The 18,020-nt window shown below is 42.4% G+C and overlaps 1 protein-coding gene across 10 annotated transcripts in view; it reads right to left on the bottom strand.

The window, feature by feature from the left end:
* LOC140199916 (coiled-coil domain-containing protein 102A-like) overlaps positions 1–18,020 on the bottom strand; it is a 649,450-nt gene that overhangs the window by 370,810 nt on the left and 260,620 nt on the right. For all 10 annotated transcript variants that reach the window (XR_011886535.1, XR_011886536.1, XR_011886534.1 and 7 more), the window contains one exon: positions 14,212–14,421. Coding sequence is in view for 7 of the 10 variants with exons in the window: in XM_072262408.1 (XP_072118509.1) it covers positions 14,212–14,421 (210 nt within the window). In the remaining 3 variants the exon portion in view is untranslated. The remainder of the gene's footprint in view (positions 1–14,211; positions 14,422–18,020) is intronic.

Here is an 18,020-nt window from a genome sequence, read left to right as displayed (position 1 = left end):
TTGGACCCCGATCTGTGATCACTTTAATCTGATAGGCTAACTACTATGCTACCATGCCAACCTTAATTTCAATGTGCCAAGTAGGATTACAGGCTAAAGTATCTCCTGCATGTCTGAAGCACACCTTTCTTGCTGGGCTATTTTCTCTCTGAGGTGAATTTCATGTCGTAAAATTATTTTGTCTACCCACCCATCCAGAGAATAACATTGAGGTACCTGTAAATGAAGTTATAACTATCAGGTGTGAATGTGGCTACTCTTGCTCCATAAGCCAAATTTATAAATACCTCATCCTAATACCCCATAATGTGTGCTGCCATTTTAATTTCCAGATGCAACACAGTGACAGGCCCCTCCTTCCAGCCCAACAAACCCACACCATCTAATTACACAAATTACACACACATAACCTATTAACTTACAAACCCGTACGTCTTTGGAAATGTGGAGGGGAGGAACCCAAGCACCCAGAGGATGAAGCCCATATAGTCATGGGGAGAACATATAAACTCCTTATTAACGGTGGCAAGTATTGAACCCAGGTCATGGGCATTGTAATATTATTACACTACCTATAGGGTCTTTTATGAGACTCTTGGATAGGTACATGGAGCTTAGGAAAAGAGAGGGCTATGCAGTAGGCAGTTTCTAGGGTAGGGAAATTCTAGGCACAACATTGTGGGCTGAAGGGCCTGTAATGTGCTGTAGATTTCTATGTTCTATGTACCGTGCCGCCTAATTTCAGTACATTTGTAGAGGGTCCAAAGGAGGCTCACAAAAATTATGCCGGGGATGAAAGGGTTAATGTATAAAGATTGTCTGATGACTCTGGATCCGTATTCACTGGAGTTCAGAAGAATGAGGGGGGATTTCATTGAAACCTATAAGATCTGAAAGTCCTAGATCAAGTGGATGTGGAGATGATGTTTTCAATAGTGGGAGAGTCTCGGACTAGGAGGCATAGCCTCAAAATTTAAGGATATTCCTTTAGAACAGACATCAGGAGGAATTCCTTCAGCCAAAAGGTGGTGAAACTGTGGAATTCATCGTCACATTTGGCTGTGGAGGCCAAGTCATTGGGTCTACTTGAAGTGGAGGGTAATAGGTTTTTGTTTAGTAAGGACATCAAAAGTTACAAGGAGAAGGCGGGAGAATGGTGTTGAGAGGGAAAATAAATCAGCCGTGATGGAATGGTGGAGCAATGTCGATGGGCTGAATGGCCTAATTCTGCTTCCATGCCTTATGATCTACAGGTGCTAGCCCTCCCTGGAAATCACACACACCAATGAAATTACTATTAGTGAAAAGGAAAATGTACTGCTTGTAATGCCAGAAATTTAATAAATCATATCATGGCATTTCAGGATACTCAATCAACAGAGGTGGGATGATTGTCACACCAATAAAGCACGGTACTCCAAATCTGGGTTTCAAATTTCCTGCTTGCTTTGAAAGAATTCTCAATAACATTGTGCCTTTTATGTTATTAGTATGTCTCAAAGCACTTATTTGACAATAAATTACTTTTGAATTGCAGTCAAGTATTGACTTTGCTTGAAACATGTAGCCCCACAGTGCTCTTAAAAACAACACAGCCTAATTGATTATATTGGTAATGGAGAACATTATTCTGGATGCCACAGAAGGATTTCTCATGTCTCCTTGAATTCTCAGGATATCATCTTATCCAAACAGTAGACCTTCTGACAATCCTCAGCACTGTAAAACCATAAGACCTTAAGTCAGTTCTGCCATTCCATCAGGGCTGATTTATCCCCCTCACTTCCATTCTGCTGCCATCTCTCTGTAACCTTTCAAACCCTTACTAATCAAGAACCTATCAACCTTCACTTTAAATATACCCAATGATTTCACCTCCACAGCCTTCTGTGGCAATAAATTCCACAGATTCACCACCCTCCAGAGAAATTCCTCCTCATCTTTGTTCTGAAGATACATCTTAGTACACTGAGGCTGTGCCGTCTGGTTCTACACTCCCCTACTATAGGAAACATCCTCTCCATGTCTACTCTATCTGTCAATATATCACAGATTTCGATGAGATTTCTCCCCCCCCCCCATCATTCTTCTAAACTCCAGCAAGTACAAAGCTAGAGTCATCAAACGCTACTATATATTAACCCTTTCATTCCTGGAACCATTCTCATGAGCCTCTCTGGACCCTATCCAATGCCAGCCCATCCTTTCTTTGATCACAGGCCCAAAACTGCTTACCATGGTCTGACCAATGCCTTATAATGCCTCAAAAATACTGTACATCCTTGCTTATATGTTCTAGTCCTCTCAAAACGAACTCTAACCTCTGGGTGAAAGGGCTTGTGTCCATTCTGGGGCAGCTCACTCACCTTGGACCCCATAGGACACTCAGCTCTCAGCTGTGGCTCCGAGTAGCTGTCTACGTGCGACAGCCAGTACACTGCACCCACGAGTGGGATAAACCAGTTGAGGGTAACTGCGGGCCTCATGCCCCGATGAGATAGGGACATGCCTGTGCTAGCATACAAGGTCATCTCCAGTGGACTGGGGTGGACCCAGATCAACAGTGTGATCCCACAGTGGGGAAGGCAGTTCCACAATGCTTCGTGGAGAGCAAAAGGCACGGCAAGGCACAGAAGAAGTCATGGTCAGCCACTGCAACCAAGTTGTGACAACTCCAGTTGTGACGACTACTCTGAACTCCGACTTCCTAGACTGAGAGAGCAGACCTGCCCAGTGCGATGACTTTTCCGTTTAAATAACTCTCCTGCACAGTTGGTTGTCATTGCCAGATGAGATAGAAAATCAATATATCAATTTCATGACATTCTAAATAAGTTTCCAATTTGAGCTCCATCTTTTTCTCTTTTTTGTAGCATTAGTTACTGCAAGGTTGCATTTATTTTAGAGGGTGCTGTTCTTGTGTTATTGCACTACGTTACAAGACGTTGATGAGTTCTTTTGTATAACCTTAACAGGTGAGTTGATGGTGTATTTGTCCTTCACAGATATTCAATTGAGAAAGAGAGTTCTGGTGCTCTGCAGTTGGTAGCGCATGTAAAGTCAACCAGAATGACACTGAAAGCTAGGTCTGCTGCTGACAGACATCAATGAAATGTAATATGTCCCTGGGGTGCAATTCCGTACTAATCCCTCTCTACAATGATATCACTTCACCCACAGAAATAAACTGGAAGAACACAAAGCTCGGCTGAGGTCATAAAATAAACACATTCTGTAAAACCAACAAGGACAAATTTCAACAGGCACTCACTTCATGAAAAGTTACTTGACAAATCCGGCCCCTAATCCTGACTGTGTGCAGGAGAGGGGGAAGGTGAGCCAGTGGAACCCGGGGTCAACAGTCCCATGGTAACCCTAGTAGAAATTGATATATTGGGATAAATTAAAATTAATTCCACAACCCCAATCACTCCATCAAGAAGTCTCAAATGGTGATGAGGAGGCATACAAGAATGAGATACAGTGCCTATAAAAAGTATTCTTCCCCACCCCCGTTGGAAGTTTTAATGTTTTATTGTTTTACAACAATCACAGGGGATTTAATTTGGCTTTTTTGACACTGATAAACAGAAAAAAAACTCTTTTGTGTCAAAGTGAAAACAGATCTCTACAAAGTGATCTAAATTAACTACAAATATAAAACACAAAATAACTGACTGCATAAGTATTCACCTCCGTTTAATATGACACACCAAATCATCAGTGGTGCAGCCAATTGGTTTTAGAAGTCACATAATGAGTTAAATAGAGATCACCATGTGCCGTCAAGGTGTTTCAATTGATGGAAGTAAAAATATACCTGCATCTGGAAAGTCCAACTGCTGGTGAGTCAGTATCTTGGCAAAAACTATATCATGAAGATAAAAAAAACAGTCCAAGCAATTCTGAGAGAATTCTGAGAGAACTATTCTATGTTTCTATGTTCTATGTTATTGAAAAGTACAAGTCAGGAGATGGATACAAGAACATGTCCAAGTCACTGAATATTCCCTAGAGTACAGTTAAGTCAATCATCAAGAAATGGAAAGAATATAGTACAGCTGTAAATCTGCCTAGAGCAGGCAGTCCTCAAAAAGTGAGTGAAGGGGACTAGTGAGGGAGGCCACCAAGAAACCTACGACAACTCCAGAGGAGTTACAAGCCTCAGTGGTTCAGATGGGAGAGACTGTGCATAGATCTGTTGCCTGGGTGCTTCACCAGTCATAGCATTATAGGAGAGTGGCAAAGAGAAAGCCACTGTTGTACAAAAAACTCACATGAAATCTTGGCTAAGGTTTGCCAGAAGGAATGTGGAAGACCTTGAAGTTAGCTGGAAGAAGGTTCTATGATCTGATGAAACCAAAATTGAACTTTTTCGCCATCAGACTAAACACTATGTTTGGCATAAACCAAACACCGCACATCATCAAAAACACACTGTCCCCACTGTGAGGCATGGTGGTGGTTGCATCAGACTGTGGGGATGCTTCACTGCAACAGGTTCTGGAATGCTTGTGAAGGGAGAAAATAAAATGAATGCAGCAAAATACAGGGAAATCCTGGAAGGAAAACCTGATGCAGTCTGTGACTTAAGAAGAATTGTTTTCCAGCAAGACAATGACCCCAAGCATAAAGACAAAGCAACACAAGAATGGTTTAAAAACAACATGGTTAATATCCTGGAGTGGCCAAGTCAGAGTCCAGGCCTCAATCCAATTGAAAATTTGTGGCTGGACTTGGAAAAAGGCTGTTCACTCATGATTCCCATGCAATCTGACAGAGCTTGAACAGTTTTGTAAAGAAGAATGGAGGTCTCTCTTTACGCTGATGATTTATTGGTTTATATATCTAACCCTGACGAATCCATTCCTAAAATTATTTAATGAATTTGGAGGGTTTTTTTTCAGAAGAATGGAGAAAAAAAAACATAGAAAATAGGTGCAGGAGTAGACCATTCGGCCCCTTGAGCCTGCACGGCCATTCAGTATGATCATGGCTGATCATCCAACTCAGAACCCTGTACCTGCCTTCTCTCCATACCCCCCGATCCCTTTAGCCACAAGGGCCATATCTAACTCCCTCTTAAATATAGCCAATGAACTGGCCTCAACTGTTTCCTGTGGCAGAGAATTCCACAGATTAACCACTCTCTGTGTGAAGAAGTTTTTCTTAATCTCGGTCCTAAAAGGCTTCTGCTTTATCCTCAAAATGTGACCCCTCGTTCTGGTCTTCCCCAACATCAGGAACAAGCTTCCTGCATCTAGCCTGTCCAAACCCTTTAGGATTTCATATGTTTCAATAAGATCTCCCCTCAATCTTCTAAATTCCAACAAGTATAAGCCTAGTCGATCCAGTCTTTCATCATATGAAAGTCCTGCCATCCCAGGAATCAATCTGGTGAACCTTCTTTGTACTCCCTCTATGGCAAGAATGTCAGTCCTCAGATTAGGGAACCAAAACTGCACACAATACTCCAGGTGTGGTCTCACCAAGGCCTTGTACAACTGCAGTAGTACCTCCCTGCTTCTGTACTCGAATCCTCTTGCTATGAATGCCAGCATACCATTCGCCTTTTTCACCGCCTGCTGTACCTGCATGCCCACTTTCAATGACTGGTGTATAATGATACTCAGGTCTCGTTGCACCTCCCCTTTTCCTAATTGGCCACCATTCAGATAATAATCTGTTTTCCTGTTTTTGCCACCAAAGTGGATAACCTCACATTTATCCACATTAAATTGCATCTGCCATGAATTTGCCCATTCGCCTAACCTATCCAAATCACCCTGCATCCTTTTAGTATCCTCCTCACAGCTAACACTGCTGCCCAGCTTCGTGTCATCCGCAAACTTGGAGATGCTGCATTTAATTCCCTCATCCAAGTCATTAATATATATTGTAAACAACTGGGGTCCCAGCACTGAGCCTTGCGGTACCCCACTAGTCACTGCCTGCCATTCTGAAAAGGTCCCGTTTATTCCCACTCTTTGCTTTCTGTCTGCCAACCAATTCTCTATCCACATCAATACCATACCCCCAATACCGTGTGCTTTAAGTTTGCACACTAATCTCCTGTGTGGGACCTTGTCAAAAGCCTTTTGAAAATCCAAATATACCACATCCACTGGTTCTCCCCTATCCACTCTACTAGTTACATCCTCAAAAAATTCTATAAGATTCATCAGACATGATTTTCCTTTCACAAATCCATGCTGATTTTGTCTGATGATTTCACTCCTTTCCAAATGTGCTGTTATCACATCTTTGATAACTGACTCTAGCATTTTCCCCACCACTGATGTTAGGCTAACCGGTCTATAATTCCCCGGTTTCTCTCTCCCTCCTTTTTTAAAAAGCGGGGTTACATTAACCACCCTCCAATCCTCAGGAACTAATCCAGAATCTGAAGAGTTTTCCTGTTCAGTTTTCCCTTGAACATTTCACCTTTCACCCTTAACCCATAACATTCTCTCTCTCTCTAGTCTCACGTAAGCTCAATAAAAAAAGCTTGCCCATATATCCTTCATAATTTTGTATACCTTTATCAAATCTCGCCCTCATTCTCCTACGCTCCAGGGAATAACGTTCTAACCCATCAATCTTTCCCTATAATTTGGATATTACTTGTCCCTCAGCTCAGATGGGAGGGCAACACAATACTGAGGTTAACAGGAAGGCAATTCCAGAACGCAAACACGAGGAACCCAGCAGATGCTGGAATTTCAGGCAACACACACAAAAAATGCTGGTGAACGCAGCAGGCCAGGCAGCATCTATAGGAAGAGGTACAGTCGACATTTCGGGGTCTCAGCCTGAAACGCCGACTGTACCTCTTCCTATAGATGCTGCCTAGCCTGCTGCGTTCACCAGCATTTTTTGTGTGTGTTGCTGGCAATTCCACAAGATGGTTAGTGGAGCTTTTCCACTGACATTCCCTGCAATTCTCTTCAACTAATAGAAAATATGGAGGAAAATACTACTTGATAAGCATTGATAGGTTTCATTTATGTTTGCACGGGATATATTGATACAAAATAGTTCTGTTTCTTTTTCTTTCCATGTGGGGGTTGGGGCAGGTTTTCTTTCAACAATTTCCATGGTTTTTTTCTGTACTTTATGGCTATCTGGAGAAGACAAACCTCAAAGTTGTATTCTGCATGCATACTTCAATAAAAAAAAGGAACTTTGAATCTTTGATCAAATGCATTCATTGCATGTTTCAATGTAAAGCTAGTCTTTTCTTTCTCGGTAATTCAGGAAGTGAAAGCACATTCACATGTAATAGATTGGCTGAAGTGATAACTCTAGCCATATGGTGTGCACTGTTCCACAGTAAACATGCTCAGGATCGTGGCCTGCAGGTTTCCCACAAAGACCATGACATGATAGGGAATGTGGTGACACAGGAGTCAGAGCCATGGCTCTAAGCAAATGGCTTTTAATCATTGCACCCATCCTCCTCTCAGTCAAAACCCACATGCTGTCAGGAAAGCGATCTGAGTCTGCCTTTGTACAAGAAGTGAAGCTACCATCCATTATAACAGACAGACCAGATATATTAGAAGAAAACGGTTTGGGAATTAAATCCAGACTGAATGAATATACTTAGTCTGAGCACTTTGAAAACAGTTCTTTATAAGCTTTTAGAGCATATTGGAAATACATTTAAAGTTCTGTTACTCAACAAAATATAATTGAAATGCATTGACTATAATCATGTGCATTGAAGGCACAAGTGGACGAATAGAGCAAATTCAAAACAACACAACCTGTTGGTCAATTCTGCATCCAATGATTATGTACTAGACCATAAGACATGAGTAGAATTTATAGATTCACCACTCTCTGGCAAAAGAAATTCCTCCTCATCTGTTCTAAAGGGACATCCTTCTATTCTGAGGCTGTGCCCTCTGGTCCTAGATTCCCCCACTATAGGATACATTCTTTCCACATCTACTCTATCTAGGCCTTTCAATATTTGATAGACTTCAATGAAATCCACCCCCTCCCCAATTCTTTTTAATTCCAGTGAATACTGGCTCAGTGCTATCAAATGCTTTTCATTCACAGCATCATTCCAGTGAACCTCCTCTGGGCCCTCTTCAATGTTAGCACATTCTTTTTTTGATAAGGACCCAAAACTGCTCACAACGCTCCAAGTGTGGTCTGAGCAATGTTTGATAAAGTCTCAGCATCATTACATCCTTGCGTTTGTATTCTAGTCATGTTGAAATGAATGCCAAAGTTCATATACATTAGCCTTCCTCAGCAATGACTCAACCTGCAAGTTAACCTTTAGCAAATTCTGCACCAGGACTCCCAAGTCCCTTTGCACCTCTGATTTCTGAACTCACTGCTGTTGTGTATGCGGCCATTTACACAACAATATCATTAGTAAAAATGCTGGAGACTGGAGCTAAGTTAACAGGGGCGTTTTCTTACAGAACCCGAACTGAACACATATATACAGATCAATACGCGCCTAATAGCACATGCTCAATAGCGTGTTACTACGACATAAAATAGTCCCATATTATACAGCTATATGGTACAACTGACCAGTTAGAAAACAGTCCACACCTTTATTTCTTCTATGAAAGTGCATCACTATATACTTCCCTATATTATATGCCATCTGCCAGTTCTTCGTCCATTCTCCTAAGCTGACCAAGTTTTCTGCAGATTCCCTACTTCCTCAACTCCACTTGCCACTCCACCTATGTTTGTATCATCTGCAAACTTGGCCACAAAGCCATTGATTCCATCATCCAGGTCATTAGCATATGACGTGAACAGGAGTTCCCAACACCGACTCCTGCGGAACACAATATCCAAGCAGAAGATGCCCTCTTTATTCCCACTCTTTGCCTCCTGCAAGTCAGTTAATCTTCTGCCCATGCTAATATCCTTCAAGTAATACCATGGGTTTCTAAAAAACGCAAACACAAGAAATTCTGCAGATGCTGAAAATTTTCAAGCAACACACATCAAAGTTGCTGGTGAACGCAGCAGGCCAGGCAGCATCTCTAGGAAGAGGTACAGTCGACGTTTCAGGCTGAGACCCTTCATCAGGACTAACTGAAGAAAGAGCTAGTAAAAGATTTAAAAGTGGGAAGGGGAGGGGGAGATCCAAAATGATAGGAGAAGACAGGAGTGGGGAGGGATGGAGCCAAGAGCTGGACAGGTGATTGGTCAAAGGGGTATGAGAGGATCATGGTACAGGAGCCCCAGGGAGGAGGAAAAGGGGGAGGGGGGAAAAAAACCAGAGGATGGGCGGGGGGTATAGTCAGAGGGACATAGGGAGAAAAAGGAGAGTGAGAGAAAGAATGTGTGTATATAAATAACAGATGGGGTACAAGGGCGAGGTGGGGCATTAGTGGAAGTTAGAGAAGTCAATGTTCATGCCATCAGGTTGGAGGCTACCCAGACGGAATCCTCTAATGTAAAGATGAAGCCACACTCAGGTTGGAGGAACAACACCTTATATTCCATCCCATGATCCTCTCATATCCCTTCCGCCTCCTGTCCCATGATCCTCTCATACCCCTTTTGCCAATCACCTGTCCAGCTCTTGGCTCCATCTCTCCCCTCCTGTCTTCTCCTATCATTTTGGATCTCCCCCTCCCCCTCCCACTTTTAAATCTCTTACTAGCTCTTTCTTCAGTTAATCCTGACCAAGTGTCTCGGCCTGAAACGTCGACTGTACCTCTTCCTAGAGATGCTGCCTGGCCTGCTGCGTTCACCAGCAACTTTGATGTGTGTTACCATGGGCTTTTATCTTGTTTAGCAGCCTGTGCACTACCTTGTCAAAGGTCTTCTGAAAATCCAAATAAACAATATCCTCTGACTCTTCTTTGTCTATCCTGCCTGTTATTTCCTCAAAGAATACCAACTAATTTGTTAGACAAGATTTCCCCTTAAGGAAATCATGATGACTTTGGTCTAGTTGAGTGTGTGCCTCCAAGTATCACAAAATCACATACTTCGTAATGGAATTTAACATCTTGCCAATCACTGTGGTCAGGCTAACCGGCAGTAACTTCCTGTCCTTTGTCTCCCTCCCTTCTTGAAGAGTGAACTGATTACCTGATTAGGCAATTGTCATGCCCAAAGCAATCAAGACATCTTGGCTTTGTATATACATTTGACTAACCCACAATAAAACTCTTGTTGGAGATACTGTATGGAAAAGGCCCTTCTGGCCCTTCAAACCACACCTCCCAGCAATTCCCCCAATTTAATCTGAGCCTAATCACAGGACAATTTATAATGATCAATTAATTTACCAAATGGTACGTCTTGCGACTGTGGGAGGAAACCGGAACACCTGGGAGAAATGCACATGGTCACAGGCAGCACATACAAACTCCTTACAGGCAGTGGCAGGAATTGAACCTGGGTCGCTGTACTGTAAAGTGTTGTGCTGACCACTACACTGCCATGCCACACGTGAAGGATAACCAATGCCTGCTGATAACAAGTGTAAAATTTGTATACTGAATTAGCAAGACCAAGATATTTACCTAGGTGGGCGTGCCCCATACATTTGTAAAATGAAGCCCAGATAAAGAAAGCCAGCACCATCTAACCAAAAACCCCATGTACCTTTATGAACAAGCTGCCCTGGTCATTATCCAAAATATTCTGTGCTACCATGGACAAGATGCTTATAGGTAGTCCAAAGCTATTGATTCAACCGAGATGATACTGCAATTGCAACTGCCAAGCATGAAAAAGATATTGATTATTGTTTATTGATTACTGCCCGGTTTTAAATGCCATCAGTATTAATCAACAAACTCCAAGACCTGGAACCTCTGTACCTCCCTCTGCAACAGGAATCATTGACTCCCTCATCGAGAGGCTACAGTCCGTGCAAATTAGAAATAATACCTCCTTGTTGAAAATCAATACTGGCGCAACTCAAGAATATGTGCATAACCCACTGTTCTACTCTATCTGCACCTATGATTATGTGACTGTGCACAGCTCAAACACCATCTATAAATATGACACAACTATGGTTAGCAGAACTTGAGATGGTGACGATGAGGTGCTCGGGAGTGAGATAGATCAGCTGGTTGAGCAGTGTTGCAACAACAATCCTGCACTCAGTGTCAGTAAGAGTAAGGAACTGATTGTGGACTTCAGGAAGGGCAAGTCAAGGGAACACATGCCAGTCCTTATCAATGGAACAGCAATGAAAAAGGTGAGCAGTTTCAAGTTCCTGGGTGTCTACAACTCTGTAGATCCATCCTGTGCCCAATGTAGGCAATGACATGGGCTATATTTCATTAGGAGTCTGAGGAGATTTGGTATGTCGCCAAAGGCTAGCAAGTTTCTACAGATGTGCCATGGGGAGCATTCTAACTGGTTGCATCACCATCTGGAATGGAGAGGCCTCTGCACAGGATTGGAAAAAGCTGCAGAGAGTTGAAAAGGTCAGCCAGTTCCATCATGACACTAGTCACCCCAGCAACAAGGACATCTTCAAAGGGCAATGCCTCAAAAAGGCAGCATCCATCATTAATGAAACCTATCACCCAGGACATGCCCTCTTTTCATTTCTACCATCAGAGAGGAGGTACAGGAACCTGAAGACATATACTCAATACTTTAGGAACAGCATTTTACCCTCTGCCACCAGATATCAAGGGATAATGAACTCATGTACACTACCTCACACTATTTTTTGCTCTTTTGCACTACTTAAATTTACTGTGTATATATATATATATATATATCCTGCAATTTATAGCTTTTTTTAAATTATGTAGTGCAAAGTACTGCCACTGCAAAGCAACAGATTTCGCAGATTTCGCAACATATGCTGATTCTCAAATATCCTGAGAGCCTCAGTGATATTCAGGAGGCTTCAGGAGACATTAATCTCTGGAGCAGGAACTGACTCTCCACAAAAAGTACAACAAAAGGACTACAAAAAGTAGTGGATACAGCACTCCCGCAGCATCCATTATCAGGGACCCCCACCACCCAGCCCATGCTCTCTCCCCGCTGCTCTCATCAGGAAAAAGGTACAGGAGCCTCAGGACTCAAACCACCAGATTCCAGAACAGATATTACCCCTCAACCATCAGACTCTTGAACTAAACAAGATCACTTAACTTCACTCACCCCAACAATGAACTGTTACACAACCTATAGACTCACTTTCAAGGACTTTACAACTCCTATTCATGATCATTATTGCTGAATTATTGTTTTCTTTTGTATTTACAGTTTGTCTTTTGCACATTGGTTGTTTGTCCTACTAGGTGTGGTATTTTATTGATTCTATTGTGTTTCTCAGATTACTGAGAATCGCCACTATAAAACAAATCTTTTACCATTGTATACGGTGACATATACATACTTTGATAATAAAGTTACTTTGAAAAAGAACTGGTTTATTTAAGCCTGAAAGTGGACACAACAGTGAGTTTTGAACCAATTCAGGAAAAAGTGGAAGTTATTGTCAACGCTCGAAATCACCAAGTTCTAAGCTTTCCTGAAAGGCCTTCAACTGGAAACATCAAACCTGCCTCAGCTTCTACAGATGGAGCCTGATCTGCTGAGTGGTTTCAGCACTTTTTTTTTAATACACTTCTTTGAAAACTTAGGAAAAGCTAAGCCAAAAATTCAATTCTTACGTATCAATATTCTAAAATATAATGGATTTTAAGTGTTTTTACAAGTTATTTATGCAGGTAACAGCTTAATTTTGTATTTTTGTTCCAATTTTATATTTTGTACCAATCTTTATAATTTTACTACATAAAAGTATTAGTAAAATGTTCTTTGTTTCCTGCTCGTGAACTTTCCTCAACCTGATTGATAGCTCTGCCAGCATTTTCTTATAAAGATTAGCTTTACTTGTCACATGTATATAAAAACATACAGTGAACAGAATTGTATACATCAAATCAAATCAACGAGGATTGTGCTGGGCAGCCGGTAGGTTGTGGGTGGAGAAGAAGGAGTACAGTGATATGTGAAGGCATGTGAAGGGAAAGATGGGTGAATGGAGGGAGGATGAGGTGAGAAGCTGGGAGGTGATTGGTGGAAAAGGTAAAGGGCTGAAGAAGGAGGAATCTGATAGGACAGCAGAGTGGACCATGGAAATAAGGGAAGGAGGAGAGGCAACAGAGGGGGGTGATGGGCAGGTAAGGAAAAGAGAAGAGATAAGAGGGGAGCCAGAATGGGAGCTGTCTGCTTCACAGAGGGGGGATAACTGGCCAGATTTCTTTGGGGAATTCCATACATATAGAAAATTCAATAATTTACAAGGGCAGGATATTCAATACCATTTGCAAAGGCAATATTTTCAACTTTCACAAGCATGTCAACTAACTGTGTGGTTGCCTTGCCTTTATTAGAGGCCAGGAGCAAAGTAGTGCAATAGGAAACACATCAGTTGCATGTTCTCAGTACACACTACCATCTTCCAACACCCCTGTAGCATGTTTTACAAGTCCTCGGAGAAACAGCCTAAGTTGTAATGTTGTCCAGCAGGCGGCACGCCATGTTTCAAACAGATGCACAAATTGCTCTAACTGGACATCACTTAACCAGATGTTGAGCTCCATTCTGCTTCATTTTCTCTGTTCTCTGTGTGAGTTATGTTATATTACAGAGGCATCGAAAATATTCATAAAACGAACTAGTAGCCTTTCAGCAGTATCATAAAGTCAATCCAAACATCCCATTCCCATGCAGTGTTTTTGTAAAAGACAAAAACGAAATTAGGCCATTCAGCCCATTGAATCTGCTCTCCCCATTAATTTTCTTTTCAACCCCATTCTCCTGCCTTCAGTCTGTAAACTTTCACGCCCTTAATAATCATAAGACCATGAAATATAGGAGCAGAATTAGGGCATTTAGCCCAGCGAGTCTGTTCTGCCAGTTGATCCTGGCTGGTTTATTATCCCTCTGAACCGTTTTTTCCTGCCTTCTCCCTGTACCCTTTGGCACCCTTATGATCAAGTATCTATCAGCCTCCGTTTAAAATATACCCAACAACATGCGTTGTCTACACAGCCATCCACAGCAATGAGTTCCACAGACACACCCCTCAGACTAGGAAATTCCTATGAGAGCCCTTAAAACTTGCCACGTACTGTAGATATTTTCCCTTCATTACTCATCTACTGATTATAACTGTGTGTACTCTAAGTTCGAAATCCATTATCCACCAGTACATGCCATTCCTACCTTATTTTTTTCAAATAGTTCAAGCTGCATAGCTTTGAAGTCCGAATCATTTAAATTTGTGGCTTGTTGACTCCTCTTTGCCAGCAGTTTCTCCAGCTCTTCAATATGGGCTTTTAATTTTTTGTTGTCCCGTTCTAAGCCCAGCTTCTCCGTCTCCAGCCGCTCTCTCTTCCCCCACTCTGCAGTGTTCTCAACCTGAAGTCTTTCCAACTGCAAACAAAAAGAGCATAATTTGAGTCACTGATTGGAGCACTGAGAAAGCTTTTCACTTTTACTGGTTACAGCCAGTTCATCACAGGAAAAGCCCTCCCTACTATTGAACACATCTACAAAGAATGCTGTCACTAGAAAGCAGCGACCATCATCAAGCAGGTACGGGATACTCGGGTCCCACACCACCAGGTTCAGGGCAGTTATTACCCTACAACCATCAAGCTCCTGAATCAGCGTGGAAAATGTAACTCATGGTCTCAGTTTGTGTGAATTAATTAATTGGTCAGATAATTAAGTCATTGATTTTATTTGCCCAGTTTGATGTCATAAGTGGAAGGTAAAGGGCTGAAGAATAAGGCATCTGATAGGTGAGGAGGAAGGGAAGGAGGAGAGACAGATGAGGTGGTAGGCAGGTGAGGAGAAGAACAGCTGATGTTTCAGTCCTGATGAAGGGTCCCAGCCCAAAACATTCATTACTTATTTCGCTTTCCAAAGTGCTGTTTTATTTCCCCTAAAACAGAATTTTGCCTGTGTTACTCTGGATTCCTCGCTATTGATGTGGCCTAATGCTGCTGAGTTCCTCCAGCATTTTGTGTGTGACCCTCCTCTTTCTCCTCTTTTGAGGCAATGCTCAATAAAAGTCAGCAGCCCATCTATAACTCACCCAGAATCAATAATTGAGTGTATGGCATTAAGAAACTGCCTTTATCAGGTTATCCTTAGCTCAACGTTTGGACACTGGGATAAACTAATGATCCAGTGTTCAACTGGAAAGTTAGTTATCCAGGCAGGTGGAGTTAAAAATCTACAGTAAATGTCTCTTTGCCTGACAAATTACCTGCTTGGAAGTCATCCTCACTAACTGGCTTAGCTTCACGTCAGACAGAAAGGAGTTAGTTTTAATATGCAGACACAAATGGGGAGGATTAACACAAATCCCTATTTGCTTTTACAGATTACAACCAAGAGGGAGCAGAAGGGAATCGGATCTCTGGAGCTCTAATCTTGAGCCAGGAAGTCCATTCAAGGATTTACCCATTCAACAGATAGGGTAAATGCAAGCAGGCTTTTTCCTCTAAGGTTGGGTGAGACTAGAGCTAGAGGTCATAGGTTAAGGATAAAAGGTGAAATATTTGAGGGGGAACTCAAACTTTGTCAGTTCCTTAATGGGCTCTAACCTCCCCATCATGACATCTTCAAAAGGCAATGCCTCAAAAAATGATACCCATCATTAAGGACCCTTATCATCCCTGACGCACCCGCTTCTCATTGCTACCACCAAGGAGGAGGTACAGGAGCCTGAAGACATCCAGTCAAGGCTTCAGGAACAGCTTCTTCTCCGCCACCATCAGAATTTCAGAATGGACAAATGAACTCATCAACACTTATTCAGTAATTTTTCCTCTCTTGTTGCACTACTTATTTAATTTTCTCTTTTTATATGGTTTATTGTAAATTATAGTTTTTATTTCATATTATAATGCATTGCTGCCAAAAATACAACAAATTTCAAGATCTATCCCCAGTAATACTAACCTGATTCACTAAGACGGTGGTACGAGCATGGAATAAGGTGCCATGGATAGGTACATGGATGTAAGGGGTGCGGAGGGTCTTTGGTTCAGGTGGAATTATATGGGTAAGATGGAGTAACAGTTTGGCACGGACTACATGAGCCAAACGACTAACTTACAGTGTGTGCTGCAGTGCTCAATGACTCTACTCTAATGGTAGAAAACCCACCCTTAACCACTAACCTAGTGAGCTTGGTTAACTTTGCCATGGTGAGGGAATTTGATGTCTGGTGGAAGCCTGCAACTATGGTAATGGCCAGTACCTGAAACCCATAGCTGTCCTTGATTCCCTTCAGCTGCTGGGGTTCCTCAGCTCTGTAAACTTGCAGACCAGACTGAGATTAGAGATGCCAGCCTCACTAAAATAGTTCAAAGGTACTCGCACATCCTGGGCACCAAACAGAATTTTTACATTGACTTTACAGTCTAGAAATAAGTCCTTTGGCCCAACAAGATAACCTCTGTATTTATACCTTACACAGGGCTTCTTTTGTCCTTCTTCGTGTAATTTATTGAAATACATTTCTACTTTTGTCCTTCTAAAGAGATCAACTTTATTTCTCATATGTACATCAAAAACATACAGTGAAATGCATCAGATCAAATCGGCAAGGATTGTGCGGGGGGGGGGGGGCAGCCTGCAAGTGTCACTCTGCTTCTGAAGCCAACATAACATGCCCATAACTCACCAGTCCGAACCCTACATCTTTTGGAAAGTGGGAGGCAACCGGAGCACCTAGAGGAAACCACCCAGTCACGGAGAGAACATGCAAATTCTTTACAGACTGCGGCGGGAAACAAACCCTGGTCAGTGTTCGCTGGCACTGTACTAGCATTACACTAACCACTAACCGTGCAGTCCTAGGGAGTTGATTTTGCTTTTCCTTTAGAAGGTCTTTTAGCTAATTATATCAGAAGTAAAGTTTCGTGCTAAAAAGTGAATTTCATCCAATCTACACTTTTAACTGTGGAAGGGTCCCAGCCCAAAGTGTTGACGATTTATTCCTTTCCAGAGATGCTGCCTGACCTGCTGAGTTCCTCCAGCACCTGATATGTGTTGCTCTGGATTTCCAGCATCCACAGGATATCATGTGTTTCTTATTTTTAACTATTCGATTCATTGGATCCCTGGAGACTTCAGGGCCGTAATGTCATCAATCTCATTCCTCGTTTTCTTATTCCTCTGTATTCCTGCAATTAATCTCTCTCAAACTCTGTGGTTAAGAAGGCATATGGTGCATTGGCCTTCATCAACTATGAGACTGAGCTTAAGAGCTGAGAGGTAATGTTGCAGCTATATAAGACTCTGGTCAGACCCCACTTGGAGTACTGTGCTCAGTTCTGGTCACCTCACTACAGGAAGGATGTGGAAACCATAGAAAGGGTGCAGAGGAGATTTACAAGGATGTTGCCTGGATTGGGGAGCATGCCTTATGAGAATAGGTTGAGTGAACTTGGCCTTTTCTCCTTGGAGCAACGGAGGATGTGAGGTGACCTGACAGAGGTGTATAAGATGATGAGAGGCATTGATCATGTGGATAGTTAGAGGCTTTTTCCCAGGGCTGAAATGGCTAACATGACAGGGCACAGTTTTAAGGTGCTTGGAAGTAGGTACAAAGGAGATGTCAGGTGTAGAGGATGGTGAATGCATAGAATGGGCTGCCAGTAACGGTGGTGGAAGCGGATATGATAGAGCCTTTTAAGAGGCTCCTGGATAGGTACATGGAGCTTAGAAAAATAGACGGCTATGGGTAACCATAGGTAATTTCTAAAGTAAGTACATGTTCGGCACAGCATTGTGGACCGAAGGGCCTGTATTGTGCTGTAGGTTTTCTATGTTTCTAAACGCCCATCAGCTGCCATTCAGCATGGAAACACCAATACCCAGGAACAGAAAAGTCTGTAACCAGCGTTGAATACAGCCCAGTTCATCACAGGAAAGGTCCTCCCAACCAGTGAGCACATCTACAAGGAGCACTGCCACAAGAGAGCAGCACCCATCGGCACGAACACCTCCCATCC

The sequence above is a fragment of the Mobula birostris genome, chromosome 1 (genome assembly GCF_030028105.1).
Source record: "Mobula birostris isolate sMobBir1 chromosome 1, sMobBir1.hap1, whole genome shotgun sequence".
NCBI lineage: Eukaryota > Metazoa > Chordata > Chondrichthyes > Myliobatiformes > Myliobatidae > Mobula > Mobula birostris.
The sequence above is the reverse complement of the archived record's forward strand: the minus strand, read 5'-3'. Positions and strand labels throughout refer to the sequence as shown.